This window comes from Pleurodeles waltl, chromosome 3_1, assembly GCF_031143425.1.
Source record: "Pleurodeles waltl isolate 20211129_DDA chromosome 3_1, aPleWal1.hap1.20221129, whole genome shotgun sequence".
NCBI classification, from domain to species: Eukaryota; Metazoa; Chordata; class Amphibia; order Caudata; family Salamandridae; genus Pleurodeles; species Pleurodeles waltl.
In genome coordinates, this window is record NC_090440.1 from 158,792,440 (window position 1) to 158,808,289 (window position 15,850).

The 15,850-nt window shown below is 48.8% G+C and overlaps 1 protein-coding gene across 9 annotated transcripts in view; it reads right to left on the reverse strand.

Annotated features, from left to right (window-relative positions):
* TMEM266 (transmembrane protein 266) overlaps positions 1 to 15,850 on the reverse strand; it is a 394,446-nt gene that overhangs the window by 141,195 nt on the left and 237,401 nt on the right. For all 9 annotated transcript variants that reach the window (XM_069222037.1, XM_069222031.1, XM_069222036.1 and 6 more), the window contains one exon: positions 2,003 to 2,186. In XM_069222037.1, coding sequence (XP_069078138.1) covers positions 2,003 to 2,186 — 184 coding nt within the window. The remainder of the gene's footprint in view (positions 1 to 2,002; positions 2,187 to 15,850) is intronic.

A 15,850-nucleotide genomic window follows, 5' to 3' on the forward strand; every position in this document is an offset into this window, starting at 1 on the left:
CAATGAAAGTGGTGATTTGGAGATGGTGTGTACTGAGAATTCAGTAGGAAGTGTAATGAGAGGAGCTTTGACTGAGGAAGAATGATTGGACTCGTTAGGGCAGGATGCGGCGATAGAGGAAGTGATGAAATATATTAACGGTCATTGGCCAAATAAGAAGTGTCTAAACAAGGCTTTGGCTCCGTACAAAAGGATTGCTGAAGAATTGTCCATTACTGATGGTATAGTCAGGAGAAGCGTACAGTTGGTTGCTCCAATACAACTCTGAAGCAAAATGTGGGAAGTAGCTTACGAGGGACATATTGGCATACGTGCCATGAAAGGCAGGATAAGGGAAGACTTTTGGTGGCCAGAAATTGATTTTACTGTGGAATATTTCATTTGGGATTGTTGTGCATGCGATCTCAGTGACAAATAACAGAAAACCTATCCTTCTCCTCTCACCCCCATTGTAGCAGATGACATACCTTGGCATAAAATAGCTTTTGACAGGTCAGGTTCTTTTGGGGTTTTAGGAAGTGTGCCATAGTTTGCCTTAATTGTAGCTGATTATTTCTCTAAGTGGCCGGAGATTAAATTTGTGGAAAACGTGAGTTCCAGTGTAGTCATTGATTTCTTCAGGGAAGTGTTCATAAGGGAAGGTTATCCAGAGGAGTTGGTGAAGGATAATGGCACTCAGTTGGTTTCCAAAGAACTGCGGGAGTTTCTGGAGGAAGGGTTGCGGAATCCAGAATGAATAAGGGATGGAAGGGAAGGAAGAACGCTGATGGACACAGGCTAGGATGTGTGATGGACGCGAGAAAGGCTGTGAAAAAGAAATACAGTTGGATTGTGACATACAAAGAGAAGTCGGTGTACGAGTTGGAGATTGGGAGAGGACCTAAAAACCTGGTCATACCTGCAAAGATTTGACCCATTTCTCGACAACTCGTCAAGTGAAAGAAGAGATCGTGTGGTTGTACTAAGAAATGAGAACGTTTAGAAAAAGTGTTTCATTACACTAGTACCGGAATCCAAGTCATCATACGTGTGTGAGAATTTGGGAATGTGCAAGGGAAAAGAGGCGAGTCCAATTTCTGACAAGAACTACTGTCAAAGAAAGTTGCTAGGGAGAGCTAAGTGGAGTCCTGAGAAATTTAAGGACTATGTGATGGCGTAATGGGTAGATGTAAGATGCCACTCACCCCACTTTTGGGAATTTGTTTACCTGTTATACATAGGACTTATGATAGCATAAGTGTGTATCCTGTATATTTTCTGTTTAAGCGTGTTATATTGTATGTTTCCTGGATTCATCTTTATAGTATTGTTAAGAATTCCATATAAGGCATATGTGTTTAGCTTATTGATTTTCTTTTTACTTTCTAATTGGCAGAATTTTAATATGTTAATTCCGTGAAAGTGTTGTTCAATGTACTTGCATGAACCTTATTTTGAATTGTGAAGGAAGGGGTTTATGTTGGGTTTAGCACATTGTCATCCCTGGGGAGAGTGATGAAATGTTGAGAATGGGGATTCCACAACTGTCAGTTGGGAAGGCAGTTGCTGCTGGGTTGGCTTTGCTGGTGGTATGTAATAAAGTCTGCCCCTACCTACATCACAGTCTAAGTGTTTTGTCTTCTGTTCAGCTACTTTTAGGTTAATAAATAGATTTATGAAACAGCATTTGGAGCTTACTGATAACTGTAAAATCAGGTAAGAGAGTAAAAATAACAGAACTTCGGTAATTAGGAGAAACACTAACCAACACAAATATGGTCACAGTGTCTTCCAAACATACAAATTGTGCGAAGGATGCCCTGCATTCACGGTGTAAGTTGTAAAAGCATGTACTGCATTACACCCCTCTCTCTGACTACGGACTGCAACATGCAACTTGTATTTGGGTCGAGATAATGTTTTCCTTTTAAAACTCGTGTCAAGAGGTTTCATAATTTAAAAAAAAAAAAGCAGACGTAAATATGTAAATAAGCCTCAGAAGGCATCCCCTGACGGTACTCACCGCGAAATGGCCGCGACTCGACGATATTTTCGGTGGCCTCATCATCGGAGTCCCCAGTCGCCACAACATTGAACCGGTTGCTCTGCTTGTTCAGCGTATGGGGCACCTGCAGGGCCGCCTCGCGCTCTGCGGTCAGATCCAGGTCCTGCTGCGCGAGGTGGGCCCTGAGCTGCCTGATTTCAAACTGAGGAAAAAACACAATAGTGCCATCAACGCTAAGGCCACGGCCTGAAACCACCGTCCCACAGAAATCTACAACTGCATGAGCTTATCAATTCAACGGCCTCTGGATAATTACAGCTTGATAATGGTGGTTGCTCTTATCTACTGTATTTGTTGCAAATAGCATAATACAAGTCACCAGATTTCATTATAAAGCAAAAAATATGATCGTACAATGCCGTGCGTGTCATTATGAGCGCGCGAAGACTGGGTCTTGTGAAGCGCGAGGCTCCGTGCGGTAACCCACCTTCTTCCTGTTACACATACTGCTGCATGATGCACAGCGGTTGTTCCTATGTTCCTCAGATCTTGCCGAGTGAAAGTGAATATTGCTAACCCGATTCACCTCTCTAAGACAATTTTAAAATGGACGTTCCCAGGTACTCTCCATGGAGGCAGGGATAACTTTAAAATATTTTTAAAACGGAGACAAATTCAACTTTCGGAGACCATTTTACCACGGAAGTAGGTTCAACTCGGGGCCTTTTCAACGTGGTGGCAAGTTCAACTCTTTAAGACCTTGTCAGCACGGAATTAAGTATAACTCGTTCGATAGACTCTCAAAGAGGGAGCGCGAGGGGATATGCAGACAAAGGAAGTTCAACTCTTTCAGACCTTGTCAGCATGGAAGTAAGTCAACGTTAGGAAGACCTTTACAAAATGCCCACTAGGTTTAACACACCCTGTAAGTAAATAGATAAATAAATACATTCTAAATGTAAACTTATGAATACAGCGACGACGTATTCCATGTTCTAATGGTGTACATTCTCTCAGCAGACTCCAGATTTCAAATCAGTTTCAACACAAGAGAAGAACTGAAAGTGCACCGAAGAGAAGAAAATGAAGAGAAGAAAATTAACAACGAATAATTTCTGTTATTATGCTGGAAAGATGGAAATACAACTATATCATTACTTGTTCTTAAAAGTCTCTTGCAATTGCTTTACCACATCCTGAATTCCCTGGAGGTCCAGTGACACAGTAACTGGATGTAAAGCAAGCCCCCAAGGTGAAGGAGATACTCACACCCAAGTACGCAACCCACCCGGGAAGCGCAGAAATGTCAGCCCATCACCAAGAGCATGTCTGTGCCACCTCGTTTTACAGAGGTGGCCAACAAATTGCGAGGGGGCGAATGCCAGGAAAGGGTCAGTGTAGGAAGTTGGCTCTGTATATACTATCTCAAAGTGAGAGATAGTGTGCACAGAGTCCAAGGGTTCCCCTTAGAGGATGATAGTGGCAAAATTAGAAAATTAGATAATTCTAATGCTTTATTTTGTGGTAGTGTGGTCGAGCAGTGGGCTTATCAGAGGGTAGTGTTAAGCATTTGTTGTACACACACAGGCAATAAATGAGGAACACACACTCAAAGACTTACTCCAGGCCAATAGTTTTTATTTAGAAAAATATATTTTCTTAATTTATTTTTAGAGCCACACGCTTCAAGATTTTAAGTAAATACATAAAATGCAAGGTACTCCACACAGGTAAGTAGGGAACTTTGAATTAAAGCAGTAGTACACACAGTATGTGTTAAAATGGCAATAAGCTATTTTAAAAGTGGACACTGCAAAAATCAATAGTTCCTGGGGGAGGTAAGTATGGTTAAGTTTCTCAGGTAAGTAAAGCACTTATACAGCCCGCCGTTGGGGGTTCAAGGCAACCCCAAAGTCACTGCACCAGCAACACAGGGCCGGCCAGGTGCAGAGGTCAAAGGAGGGCCCAAAACACATAGGTGCCTAGGGAGAACAGGGGTGCTCCACTTCCGGTTTGCTGGCAGGAAAGTACCCACGTACTGGGGGAGCAGACCAGGGGGGTTTTGTAGAGCACTAGGGGGGACACAAACAGGCACACAAAACCCAACCTCAGCGGCACAGGGGCGGCCGGGTGGAGTGTGCAAAGTTGGCATCAGGTTTGCTATTGAAAGCAATGGAGGGACCCAGGGGGACACTTAGGCGAGGCAGGCAGGGCACAGGGGGGCTTCTCGGGCCAGCCACCGACTTGGCTAGGAAGAGGGCAGCCTGCAGGTCACTCCTGCACTGGAGGTTGGTTCCTCTTGGTCCTGGGGGCTGTGGGTGCAGTGCTTGGTCCAGTTGTCGGGTTCGTTGTTACCAGGCAGTCGCGGTCAGGGGGAGCCTCTGGATCCTCTCTGCAGGCTTCGCTGTGGGGGCGCAGGGGGGTTGTCTCAGGTTACTCACTTAGTCGCAGTCGCCTGGGAGTCCTCTCTGCGGTGTTTGTTCTCTGGAGCTCGAGCTGGCGGGCGTCGGGTGCAGAGTGTGAAGTCTCACGCTTCCGGCGGGAAGAGTGAGTTCTTTAAAAGTTGCTTCTTTGTTGCAAAGATGTTGCTGTTGGTGAACAGTGCTGCTGTTCTTTGGAGTTTCTTGGTCCTTCGGTTTCAGGGCAGTCATCTGAGTCCTCAGAGGTTGCTGGTCCCTGTCGGATTCGTCGCTGTGCAGGGTCTTTGAGTCTGGAGACAGGCCGGTAGGGCTGGGGCCAAGTCAGTTGTTGTCTCCGTCGTCTCTGCGGGGCTTTCAGATCAGCAGTCCTTCTTCTTGTTGTAGGTTGCAGGAATCTGATTTCCTGGGTTCTGGGTCGCCCCTAAATATTACATTTAGGGGTGTGTTTAGGTCTGGGGGGGCAGTAGCCAATGGCTACTGTCCTGGAGGGTGGCTACACCCTCTTTGTGCCTCCTCCCTGGGGGGGGGGGGGCACATACTTAATCCTATTGGGGGAATCCTCCAATCTCAAGATGGAGGATTTCTAAAGGCAGGGGTCACCTCAGCTCAGGACACCTTAGGGGCTGTCCTGACTGGTGGGTGACTCCTCCTTGTTTTTCTCATTATCCTCTTCTGCCTTGCCGCCAAAAGTGGGGACAGTGGCCGGAGGGGCGGGCATCTCCACTAGCTGGGATGCCCTGGGGTGCTGTAACAAAAGGTATGAGCCTTTGAGGCTCACCGCCAGGTGTTACCGTTTCTGCAGGGGGAGGTGAGACGCACCTCCACCCAGTACAGGCTTTGTTCCTGGCCACAGAGTGACAAAGGCACTCACCCCATGCGGCCATAAACTCGTCTGGTTGTGGCAGGCTGGCAGAAACTGGTCAGCCTAGCACTAGCAGTTGGGCTGGCATGCAGGGGGCATCTCTAAGATGCCCTCTGGGTGTATTTTACAATAAATCCCACACTGGCATCAGTGTGCATTTATTGTGCTGAGAAGTTCAATACCAAACTTCCCAGATTTCAGTGTAGCCATTATGGAACTGTGGAGTTCGTGTTTGACAAACTCCTAGACCATATACTCATTATGGCTACCCTGCACTTACAATGTCTAAGTTTTTGCTTAGACACTGTAGGGGCATAGTGCTCATACATATATGCCCTCACCTGTGGTATAGTGCACCCTGCCTTAGGGCTGTAAGGCCTGCCAGAGGGGTGACTTACCTATGCCATAGGCAGCGAGAGATGGGCATGGCACTCTGAGGGGAGTGCCATGTTGACTTAGTCATTTTCTCCCCACTAGCACACACAAGCTGTGAGGCAGAGTGCATGTGCTGAGTGAGGGGTCCCCAGGGTGGCATAAGACATGCTGCAGCCCTTAGAGACCTTCCCTGGCAACAGGGCCCTTGGTACCAGGGGTACCATTTACAATGACCTATCTGTGTGCCAGGGCTGTGCCAATTGTGGGAACGAAGGTACAGTTTAGGGAAAGAACACTGGTGCTGGGGCCTGGTTAGCAGGGTGCCAGCACACTTTCAATCATATCTGGCATCAACAAAAGGTAAAAAGTCAAGGGGTAACCATGCCAAGGTAGGCATTTCCTTACAGTCAGCTTCCTTGTGATCAGAACAGAATCACCTTGTGTTTTAAAAGCATCACCGTCATGGCGGAAATAGTTAACACATGTAAGAGGAATTAAATAAATCCCCCTTTTGCTGGCCTCTGCACCTATGCCCCTCCGAATAACATTACACACGCGTGGGCCTGTTATATATAGTCTGATACTATCCTTATAGTGAAATGGAGAAAGACTATCCCAGAGCACCCACATGGAAGAATCCACAGGGAACACGTCTGATGCGCGTAAGGTAATACAATTCTCCCACCAACCTACTTTTGTGAAGTACAGATGGGCATTTTCTACTGTTTCTTATTGATCTTAAATGTACATCTCTTCCACATTCCTGGTTGAGTACTGTAGGAATTAGCCTTTTAGAAGGAACACATAAAACCCTTTTAAAAGTTATTTGACACATCCTCATAGGATCCAGAGGGTTTCCTTTTATGAGAAACTATTCTGCTTCATAGGGCACGACTGTCAGATATTTTGGGCGAGGGTTCCTAACTCAAACATGTTTTTCTTCTCAATACCTCTAACATTGTCATGGTGGTTGTGGACAACTGGGACTTGCATAATAGCATAGATGAGTCTAATGAAATTCCTTCTGTCCAATTCACTTCCTGTTCCATCCTCGTCAGGATCAAACGTTATCATTTCATAAAACTCCTACAGATGGTTACACAGTCTTCATCCACCTCTTGTTACCTACCACTCAATCAATCAGTTTTTATAAAGCGCAACTACTCAACGGTGAGGATCTCAAGGCACTGGTGGAGGATCTGGGCCTCATTCGAAGAGCCATGTTTTGAGGCTCTATCTGAAGATGGTGAGTGATGGGCTTTGTCTGAGGTGCGTGGGTAGGTTGTTCCAGCTCTTGGCTGCAAGGTAGGTGAAAAATCTTCCTCCAGCAGTGGTTTTACGGATGAGTGGAATGATGGCTAGTGCCTTCTGGGTGGATCAGATGAGTCTGGCAGGGTTATGAAAAGAGATGCGATGATTCAGGTAGGCCGCCCCGTATTGTGAAGGGCCTTGTAGGCGTGGGTGAGGAGTTTGAAGTTGATTCGCTTCTCCACCAGGAGCCAATGGAGGAGTTTCGGGTGTTGGGAGATGTGTTCCTGGCACGGGAGGTTCAGGACGAGTCTGATGGCTGCGTTTTGCATAAGTTGTAGTTTCCTGACGTTCTTTGTCGTGGTGCTTGCATAGAGTGCTTTGCCGTAGTCAAGCTTCCTTGTTGGGTGAGTATCTTGCAGCAGTCGTCCAGGATCCACTTGAAGATTTTGCGGAGTTGGCGGAGGGTGTGCCAGCAGTAAGAGGTGACTGCATTTACCTGTGAGGTTATTGTTAGGGAGGAACCGAGGATGATTTCCAGGTTGTGGGCGTGGTCAGTCGGAGTAGTTGGGATGGTGAGCGATGTGGGCCATTTGGAATCATCCCAGGCTGTAGTGGAATTTTCGAAGATGATGAGCTCGGTCTTGTCTGAGTTGAGCTTGAGGAAGCTCTCCCTCATCCAGGTGGCGACGGCTTTCATTTCGATGGGAAAGTTCCTCTTGGCTTTATCCGGGTACTTTAGTTAGGGATATGATGAGTTGTGTGTCATCGGCGTACGACATTATGTTCATTCCGTGACCTCCGACGATGGCTGCAAGCGGGGCCATGTAGATGTTGAAGTGCGTTGGGCTCAGGGAGGATCCCTGAGGGACTCCGCAGCTGACTTCTGTTGGTTTGGATATGAAGGGTGGGAGCCTGACTCTCTGTGTTCTTCCGGTGAGGAAAGAGTGAATCCATTGCAAGGCGTTTCCACGGATTCTTATGTCGTGGAGTCTGGTGCATAAGGTGCTGTGGGAGACCGTGTCAAAGGCTGCTGAGAGGTCAAGGAGTCTAAATGCTGCGGTGTGGCCTCGGTCGAGGAGTCTGCGGATATCATCCATGGCTGCAAGAAGAGCTGTCTCCGTGCTGAGGTTGCTGCAGAAGCCAGACTGGGAGGTATCCAGAGAGCTGTTGTCTTTGATGTATTGTCGCAGCTGAGAGTTTATGGCTTTTTCCATGACTTTGGCCGGGTGGTTGTAACGAGATGGGCCTGAAATTCTTTAGCTCTGATCGGTCGGCTGTGGGTCTTTTCATGAGAGGGCGGACTTTGGCGTGTTTCCAATCATCGGGCAAGATGGCTGTTTTGATAGAGCAGTTCAGTGTCTTGCGGAGTTCGGGAGCAAGGGATGCGCTGGCTGTTCCGGTGTGAATGCTGTTCATGATGATTTCAGTCTCTTCGGTGGTGAGAGTGGACCAGCTGTGGACAGTTTGGGTGGGTTCTGGGGGGCTGGGTCGGTCTTAGGTTCTGATGCTGGGCAGGTCCAGCAGGAAGAAGCTGTCATAGATGTCCTTAATCTTGTGGTGGAAGAAAGTGGCCAGTTTGTCGCAGAGGTCTTGCGATGGGAGGATGTTGGTGGCTTCAGAAGGAGGATTGGTGAATTTGTTGATTACCATGAAGAGTTCTCTTGTGTTGTGCGGGGAAGTGTTGATGCGTTCCCAGAGTGCAGCTTTTTTTGCGTTCTTGATGCGTCGGTGATGGGTGGCAGTGGTGGCTCTGAAGGAGGCGAGGTCTTTGCTGGTTTTGCTGTTTCTCCATTTCTTCTCTGGGCGCCTGCAAGTGCACTTGGAGTTCAGTGGTGAACCAGCTGGCACTTTATGGGATATGCTTGACCAAAGTTGATCGGAGGGGGGCTAAGGAGTTGGCGCATTTGGTGATCCAGGCATTGAGGTTGCGTGCTGCGGTAGTGGGGTCGTCGGTGGGGGCGGGGGTGATTTGGCAAGGGTCATGGTGAGTTGCTCGTCAGTAATTTCATTCCATTTCCTGTGGGGGGACTCTGGGAGCATGGAGGCGGCTGTTGGGTGCGGTGATGACGAAGTGTAGGCAGTGATGGTCGGTCCAGTCCGGGATGGAGATATTCTTGATGGTAATCCGGTTGCTTGAGGTGAAAATGGGGTCTAACGTGTGTCCTATGGCATGTGTGGACGCAGTGATTAGTTGTTGGAGTCCGTGGGTGGCGAGATTGTCAAGTAGGGAAATGGTGTTTTGGTCATTGTGGTCCTCGAGGTTGAAATTGAAGTCGCCGAGGAGGAGGGAGTCGGTGGACACCAGGGCGTTGGGGGTGGCAATGTCTACAATTGCGTCGATGAAGGCTCGGCGGGGGCCGGGCAGTCTGTACACCAGGGTGCGGCGGAGGGAGGAGTTGCGAGTGGTGTGGGTCAGGAAGTGTAGGTGTTCCATTGTGGTGCAGTGTTCCTCCATGTTGACTGTGATGCGGAGTGAGGACTTGTGTACAATGGCCAGTCCCCTGCCCGGACGGGAGGGCCGGTCCTTCCTTAGGATGTTGTATACATCTGGGATTGTGATGGCAATTTCTGGTTTAGAGCTAGGGTTGTTCCAGGTCTCGGTTAGGAATGCGATGTCCGGACGGGCTGAGTCCATCAGGTCCCAAAGTTCTGTGGTGTGCCTATGGAGGGAGAGTATATTTAGAAGGAGGCAGTTGATGAGGTCGTTGCGGGCTTCGGTGTTTTCAGGTTTGGGGTCTTCTGGTTGTTTGTTTTGGCTGAATCTGAGGTTGAAGTTCCAGCAGGAAAAAAGAGATGTGGTGTAGCAGGCGCTGAGACGTCCTGTGTTAAGGCGGTGAAGGGTCTTGGCATAGTAATAGAAGGTGGCCAGGGAATGGCTTGTCAGAGATCCACGGTTCATGGCACTGGGCGCGGTCTGGGTACGGACAAGCGCAGACGGGCTTGCCTTTGGGCGGGAAAAGCACTTTGCGGGGGACGAGGGGGTGGGCTGCAGTGGCAGCAGCGGGGCGGGAGGGAGAGGGTCAAGGAAGAGATAGAAAATGAAGAGAAACAATAGAAAAAGAAAAAAACGAAGTGAAAAAAGGCAGAAGTATAAAACCAGGAGTAAAGGAGAAACATGTACACACTGTTCCTGCAGCCCCATCAGCTGAACCTCAAGTTTGGTAGGTACTGGTTTGAGGGCTGGGGGGTTCATAACTACAGTGAGACTTCATGAGGACGACAACCAATGATACTAAGTAGATTTCTTCTCCTTTCATGATTTTTAGGTACATCCCACCTCTGGCTGGTTCTCAAACCTTTGGAAAGTGTGGAGAGTGCAGCTACAATAAAGACTACAAGAAACCATGATGTAAGGCACCTCCTGGCAGCAGATATCGACTTTTAGGTTTTGATTGCAGACCAAGAGGGCATGTGGGTGATGTGCATGAATACTATACACTGTTCCGACAACAATGTACAATATTTAGTGGAGATTTCCTGCATTGGAATATAGAGCACATTATTTCAAACATAGTGAATGAAGCTGTTTTCTACTCTTTTGGGATAGGAAGTCAGAGGCCTGGAGAGCTGAATGATTAAGAATCATGTACCTCAGTAATTGGAAGAAGGAATGTTCAAAAGAGGAACTAGGGACCCTTACCTAAAATCAGTAAGATGTTCCTTGAAGAGGTGGGTCTTGAGATCTATCTTGAAGTGCAGGATTGAGGGCGCAAGCCTGATGTGCGAGATAATGTTTTCCTAGGTCCTAGAGATGTAGCAGGAGAAGGTTTGACTTATGTTTTCTCCTAGTTAAACCCCTTGAAGTCAAACTTCTTGACTATGGCTTCTTGAGTTGATTGCCGGAGGTGGTTAGTTTTTTGGGCAGATTTGCAGGGGAATCAGCCAGTTTTCAGAAGTTCCAAACTGAAGCCACTAGGATGACTTTGGTCAGTAGTTCTTGATCAGCAATTTTTGGTCTTTTTCAGAACTCAGGGCAGGAGAGAAAAGAGACGGGAAGGTGTACGGGTGTCTTGGGTCCAATTCCAACTAGAATGCATCCTCTAATGAGTGTTCTTGCAGTAACTCCAACATGCAAAACGTTAAACATTGCACATTCTCAATGGTGCCAAAAAAGATTTAACTAGGGTTCTCCATACTATTTGAAAATGCTCCATGCCACCTCAGGATGTAGAGTTCACTCATGTCTGCCAGATGCTGCCTGCTCGATTTGTACGCTCTGGCATTCGGGAACCCTTTCAAGTGGTTCACAATCAGGGAAATGCCCTGGTACTGCAATCAACTCCAGAGACATAGCACCTTCCTTGAAAGGACCAAGAACCCCATTCCAAACCATTTGTTGCAATACCACATGGCAGTTGTGTTGTCCCTATTAACCTGTACCCGCCTCTCCTTGATGAATGGCAGGAAGACCTTCATAAGCAAGCAAACAATCTACAGCTCCAAAAGACGGATATGGAGCTGAGCTTCTGCTGGATACCAAAGTCCTCTGATCTCCACCTTCGGTAGGTGACCTCCTCAGCCCAGCATGGACATGTCCATCACTAGTCAGTGGTGGATAAGGGAGAGAGAGTGTCCTGACACTGGATACATTTCATTTGAGCAGCTACCACTACAGATCGTGAGCCACCTAGGACCAATTCTGGATGACATGCTTGATGTTGGGTCCATTGAAACTTCAGATTCCATTGCAGACCCTGCAAATGTCACTTGGTGTAGCTGGATGAAGGAAACCAATTGGCCATGAAGTTTCAGTACTGCTCTCATTATAAACCTGTAACAAGATTGAAACATCAGGACTGAATGGCCTGGACTTGTTGTAGCAGAGGGAAGGGCCAAAATCGTACTGTGTACAAGACAGCTCCAATGAATGGAAGAATCTGCAAAGACACTTGACTTGTTGACAGTGAACCCCAACCATGTCAAGAGATTTGTTGTCATCTACAGGTGGTCTATGACTGACTGTGGCAAGCCTGCCTTCAGCAGCCAGTCACTGAGGTAGAGAAAGGCTAGTTTTGCTGACCACAGATGATGGGCCACAACCACAGTCATCATTCTCATGAGGGTCTCTCATGAGGCCCAAATAGGGCTTAATACAATGCTGCTGGCCTGCACTGAATGCTGGTAATCTCTGTAGGACTTCAGGATGGGTATATAAAATGTGCGTCCAGGGCAGACAGGATCTGGGCCAGCAATAGTATTTTGAATTTGTCCTTCTGCAAGAAGGCATTGAAAGGTCCAAAATAGGACAGAGAATCCTGTCCTTTTTTTAGGACAACAAAATAACAAGAGTAACAACCCTCTCCTGTTTCTGAGTCCTTTAAGGTCTTGACAGCAACTTTGGAGAGTAACGCTCACACCTCTGGCAGAAGAATGAACAGGTGCCCTTCTGAAATCCTCCCTAATGTGGTGGGGGATGTTTGACAGGGCAAAAAGAAAAGGTAGGGCATAGCCATGCTGAACATTTTGTCTGTCGGGCATGAAAAACTGCCACCCTTGGAAGAAGTACTGGATCCTGCCCCTCAGTTGATGGGCATATGCCACTAAGAGCAAATTAAGAAGGGGAGGAAGGCAGGGGGCTGTTGCAGCAGGGGAGTTTGGAATGTGAAGACACATTTACCTGCTGGTCTCACATTACCTACAAAACTCACGTCTATGGTGTTGAAAGGACTGAGTTGTGGAGACTGACTTTCCCTGAACGTCAACTCCCTGCAATAGCTTTTGAACTTTTTGAATTTGTATAGAAACTGCTTGCCAGGGGTCAACAGATTCAGGGAGGCTGTTATGGCTCTACTTCCCTTAAAGCGCTCCAAAGCAGAATCTGCCTTTTCACCAAAAAAGCTATATTAATGAGAGAGGCTTGTACATTGCTGGATAATTCTGTACAACACAATACTGGTTTACCCTCCCCAGGTAGTCAGTAGAATCTAGGCTAGTACGGTTGACATATTTGGTTGCGACTTGGCCATCATGAATTGTCTGAGCCAGCAAAGGCACTAAGGCCTTCCAGGACTCCTTGCAAGGTCACATTGACCATGCATGTAGTGTATGCATGTAGCAACCCAGTATATGTCAACATTAACAGACGGCAATGCTAGGCTGACAGCGAAAAACATACAACAGCCAAAAGCCTCAAATCTCTTAGACTCCCTATCCGGAGGATGTATGGGGAATGAATTGAAATTCACTTTACTAACTTCAACAGCAGGGCTCAGTCCCACTGTTTTCAACAAATACATAAACCCTCTGGCCAACGTCATCCACACAGATGACATCAACATACTTGCCTGCGCAGAGGCGTGGCCAAGATGGCGGCCGGAGCGGCAGCTTAATCGTAGAGCTCCGCTCTCGGCCCACCGTTATATCAAAATCCTGCGCCCTGCTGTGATCCAAAGCGCCTTGGATCACAGCGTGATCATTGCCGGGCATAAATAAAAGCTCCAGGAGAGCGGCGCCTCGGAGGGCGCGGCTGCCGCGGAGGACCCGGCGTTCCCAGATCAGAGCGGCCGCCATCGGAGGGGATCGCTGCCGTCGCCCGAGCGCGCTGCGCGCAGAACAAAAAGGAGGTAGGGAGAGCGCCCGGCCCCCTCGCCCCTCGATGGGTATCTCCAGACCCCAGCGCCGTGACTAGGAAGCAGGAGGCGCCCCTAGCGCCGCACATCCCCAAGGAACGTTGGGGAGCGGTGGATGCCGGCACCAGATGCTCGAGGCCTACCCTGCTGCCTACGCGGGACCGTCGCTCGAGCACACAGTGCGTCGAACCAAGAGGGGGTAGGGAGAGCGCCTGGCCCTCTCGTCCCTCGTTGAACGTCCCCCCGAACCGACGCCTCTCGTCCAATCAATAGTGGTAGACGCTAGCATTGAACTCCCCGGGCCTATCCAGCTGACCACGAGGGGAGAAACATCGTTCCTTATCACGGCGCCACATGTGAGCCCTAGACCCAACGCGCATAGACTAAACCTCCCAAATGATGAAAACCTAATGCACGGCCTCCCACAGCTCACAGACTTCATCGCTGGAGCCCTCGGTAATCATAGCTACAGGCTCCCCCATAGCTTCGGTTCACTAACAGCCCCCCCACCGGGCGCAGGGCACCGCACGGGGTGCCGGATCCAGCCGAGCTTTCCACACTGTCCGGGGGGCCCGCTGCCGCACCGCTAGGGGCACTTATTAAACAAACAGGCCCCCAACCCACGGAGGCGAAACAATTTTAAGAACATCAAAATGGAAACCAATAATAGCAAAATCCATGGAATTCCTAATTAAATAAGGAAACGACTGAAAAGAATATCGAAGGTATAAGTGGACCCTCCCAGCAAACCACCAACCATCAACCCCTGTGGAACGACTCAGTACAGAACAACAAGGAAACATGGTCAAGCCAAAACACCCCAAGACAGGGCCGATAGGAGATGGCGATTCTCCCCCGCCAACCGGCCACCCAGACATGCAATCGACCACCTCCTTACAACTCGCTGAAACACTCCGTACTCATTCCCTCCAATTTGATAAAATAATGCAAGCAATAATGGACACTAAATCCTCGTTGGAAGGGAAAATTGACGCCGCAGTACTGGAAGTCTCACTGCTACGCGCTGACCACTGCAAATTAGCAGAAAGGGTCCACGACACTGAAACGACTCTGAAAACCGTCCAACCAGAAGTATCGGAATTGAAAACTAAAACGCAACAAATGGAACTGGACATTGCTCAATTACAACGCAGAGCGGAAGAAGCTGAAGGACGCTCCAGACGCAATAACATCAGATTCCTTGGAATCCCGGAGCATATGGAATCCCCTAAAGCAGAGGTGTTTTTGGAGTCCTGGCTGAAAAACATACTCACAGAACAGTCCCCTGGCACAACACCAGTGATCGAAAGGGCGCACAGAATCCCGAGCAATCCGCCCCGCCCTGGGGCTCCGCCACGACCACTAATAGCACGCTTCCTAAACTACAGGGAAAGAGACCTAGTGCTTCAATGCTTCAGAACCTCAGACCAGATCCAGCTGGAAAATAGCAGGGTCACAGCTTACCCTGACTACACTATGGAGATACAGCGCAGAAGAGGAGCGTATAACAAGATCAAGCAGGTGCTGCGCGAAAAAAGCATCACCTACTCCCTCATGTTTCCAGCACGATTACGCATAGTAATGGGCGAGACAACTCTAATGTTCCCTACACCTGAAGATGCATGGACATGGATTCACGCAAAGGGCTTGGTAGACCCAACCAAAGAAGACACACCAACCGAAGAATGGACTACCGCTCGCCCCCGAAAGAAAAGGAAAAAACCTAAAACGTCCTCTCGCCCCACAAAAGCGCAAATGGCGTTAGATCAAGCACAAATACTAAAAGACGCTAACTCTTTTGCCCGTGCGACGACGGATCCTAGGAGCGAATCGGACACCAATGACACTACCTCACATGGGGGAGACACAAGCCGGACCCCCTCCCCACTGCTGGTGGGCCCAGACCTTACCCCACGATCGGCTGACGAACTTTAAATGTAAAGGATCGGCGTCCGCGGTCCTCCCCAGGTGGCGGCGACAACTGGGTGCAACCCGCCCTCTTCATCGGGGCTCACTCCTGGGAACCCTCAGCGGACAGCAGCCCCCAACCTAAGAGGCAATGACTGAATCTTTGACAAACCGAACAAATGCGCTTGGTACAGCAGAGGCAGAGGCATATCCTGAAGGTGGGCCTCCCAAGGGCCCGACCTCGTTCAATCCACGACCCCCTAAACCTGAACGGTTTCCGAATGGACCTGACTTCCCTGGAAGTCCTCTTAGGCACCGGTTGTGCCACTTCGTTTAACGATCGGACACTGTCCGTAATATCCTTTTGGCTGAAATATTTTCTCTTTTCTCTTTCACTCTTAACCCACTATGGGTTTCTTCTTCCTCACCGACACGCGGGAGATGGCTGGGCATTGGATGGGGCTGTTTGGGACGGGTGGGC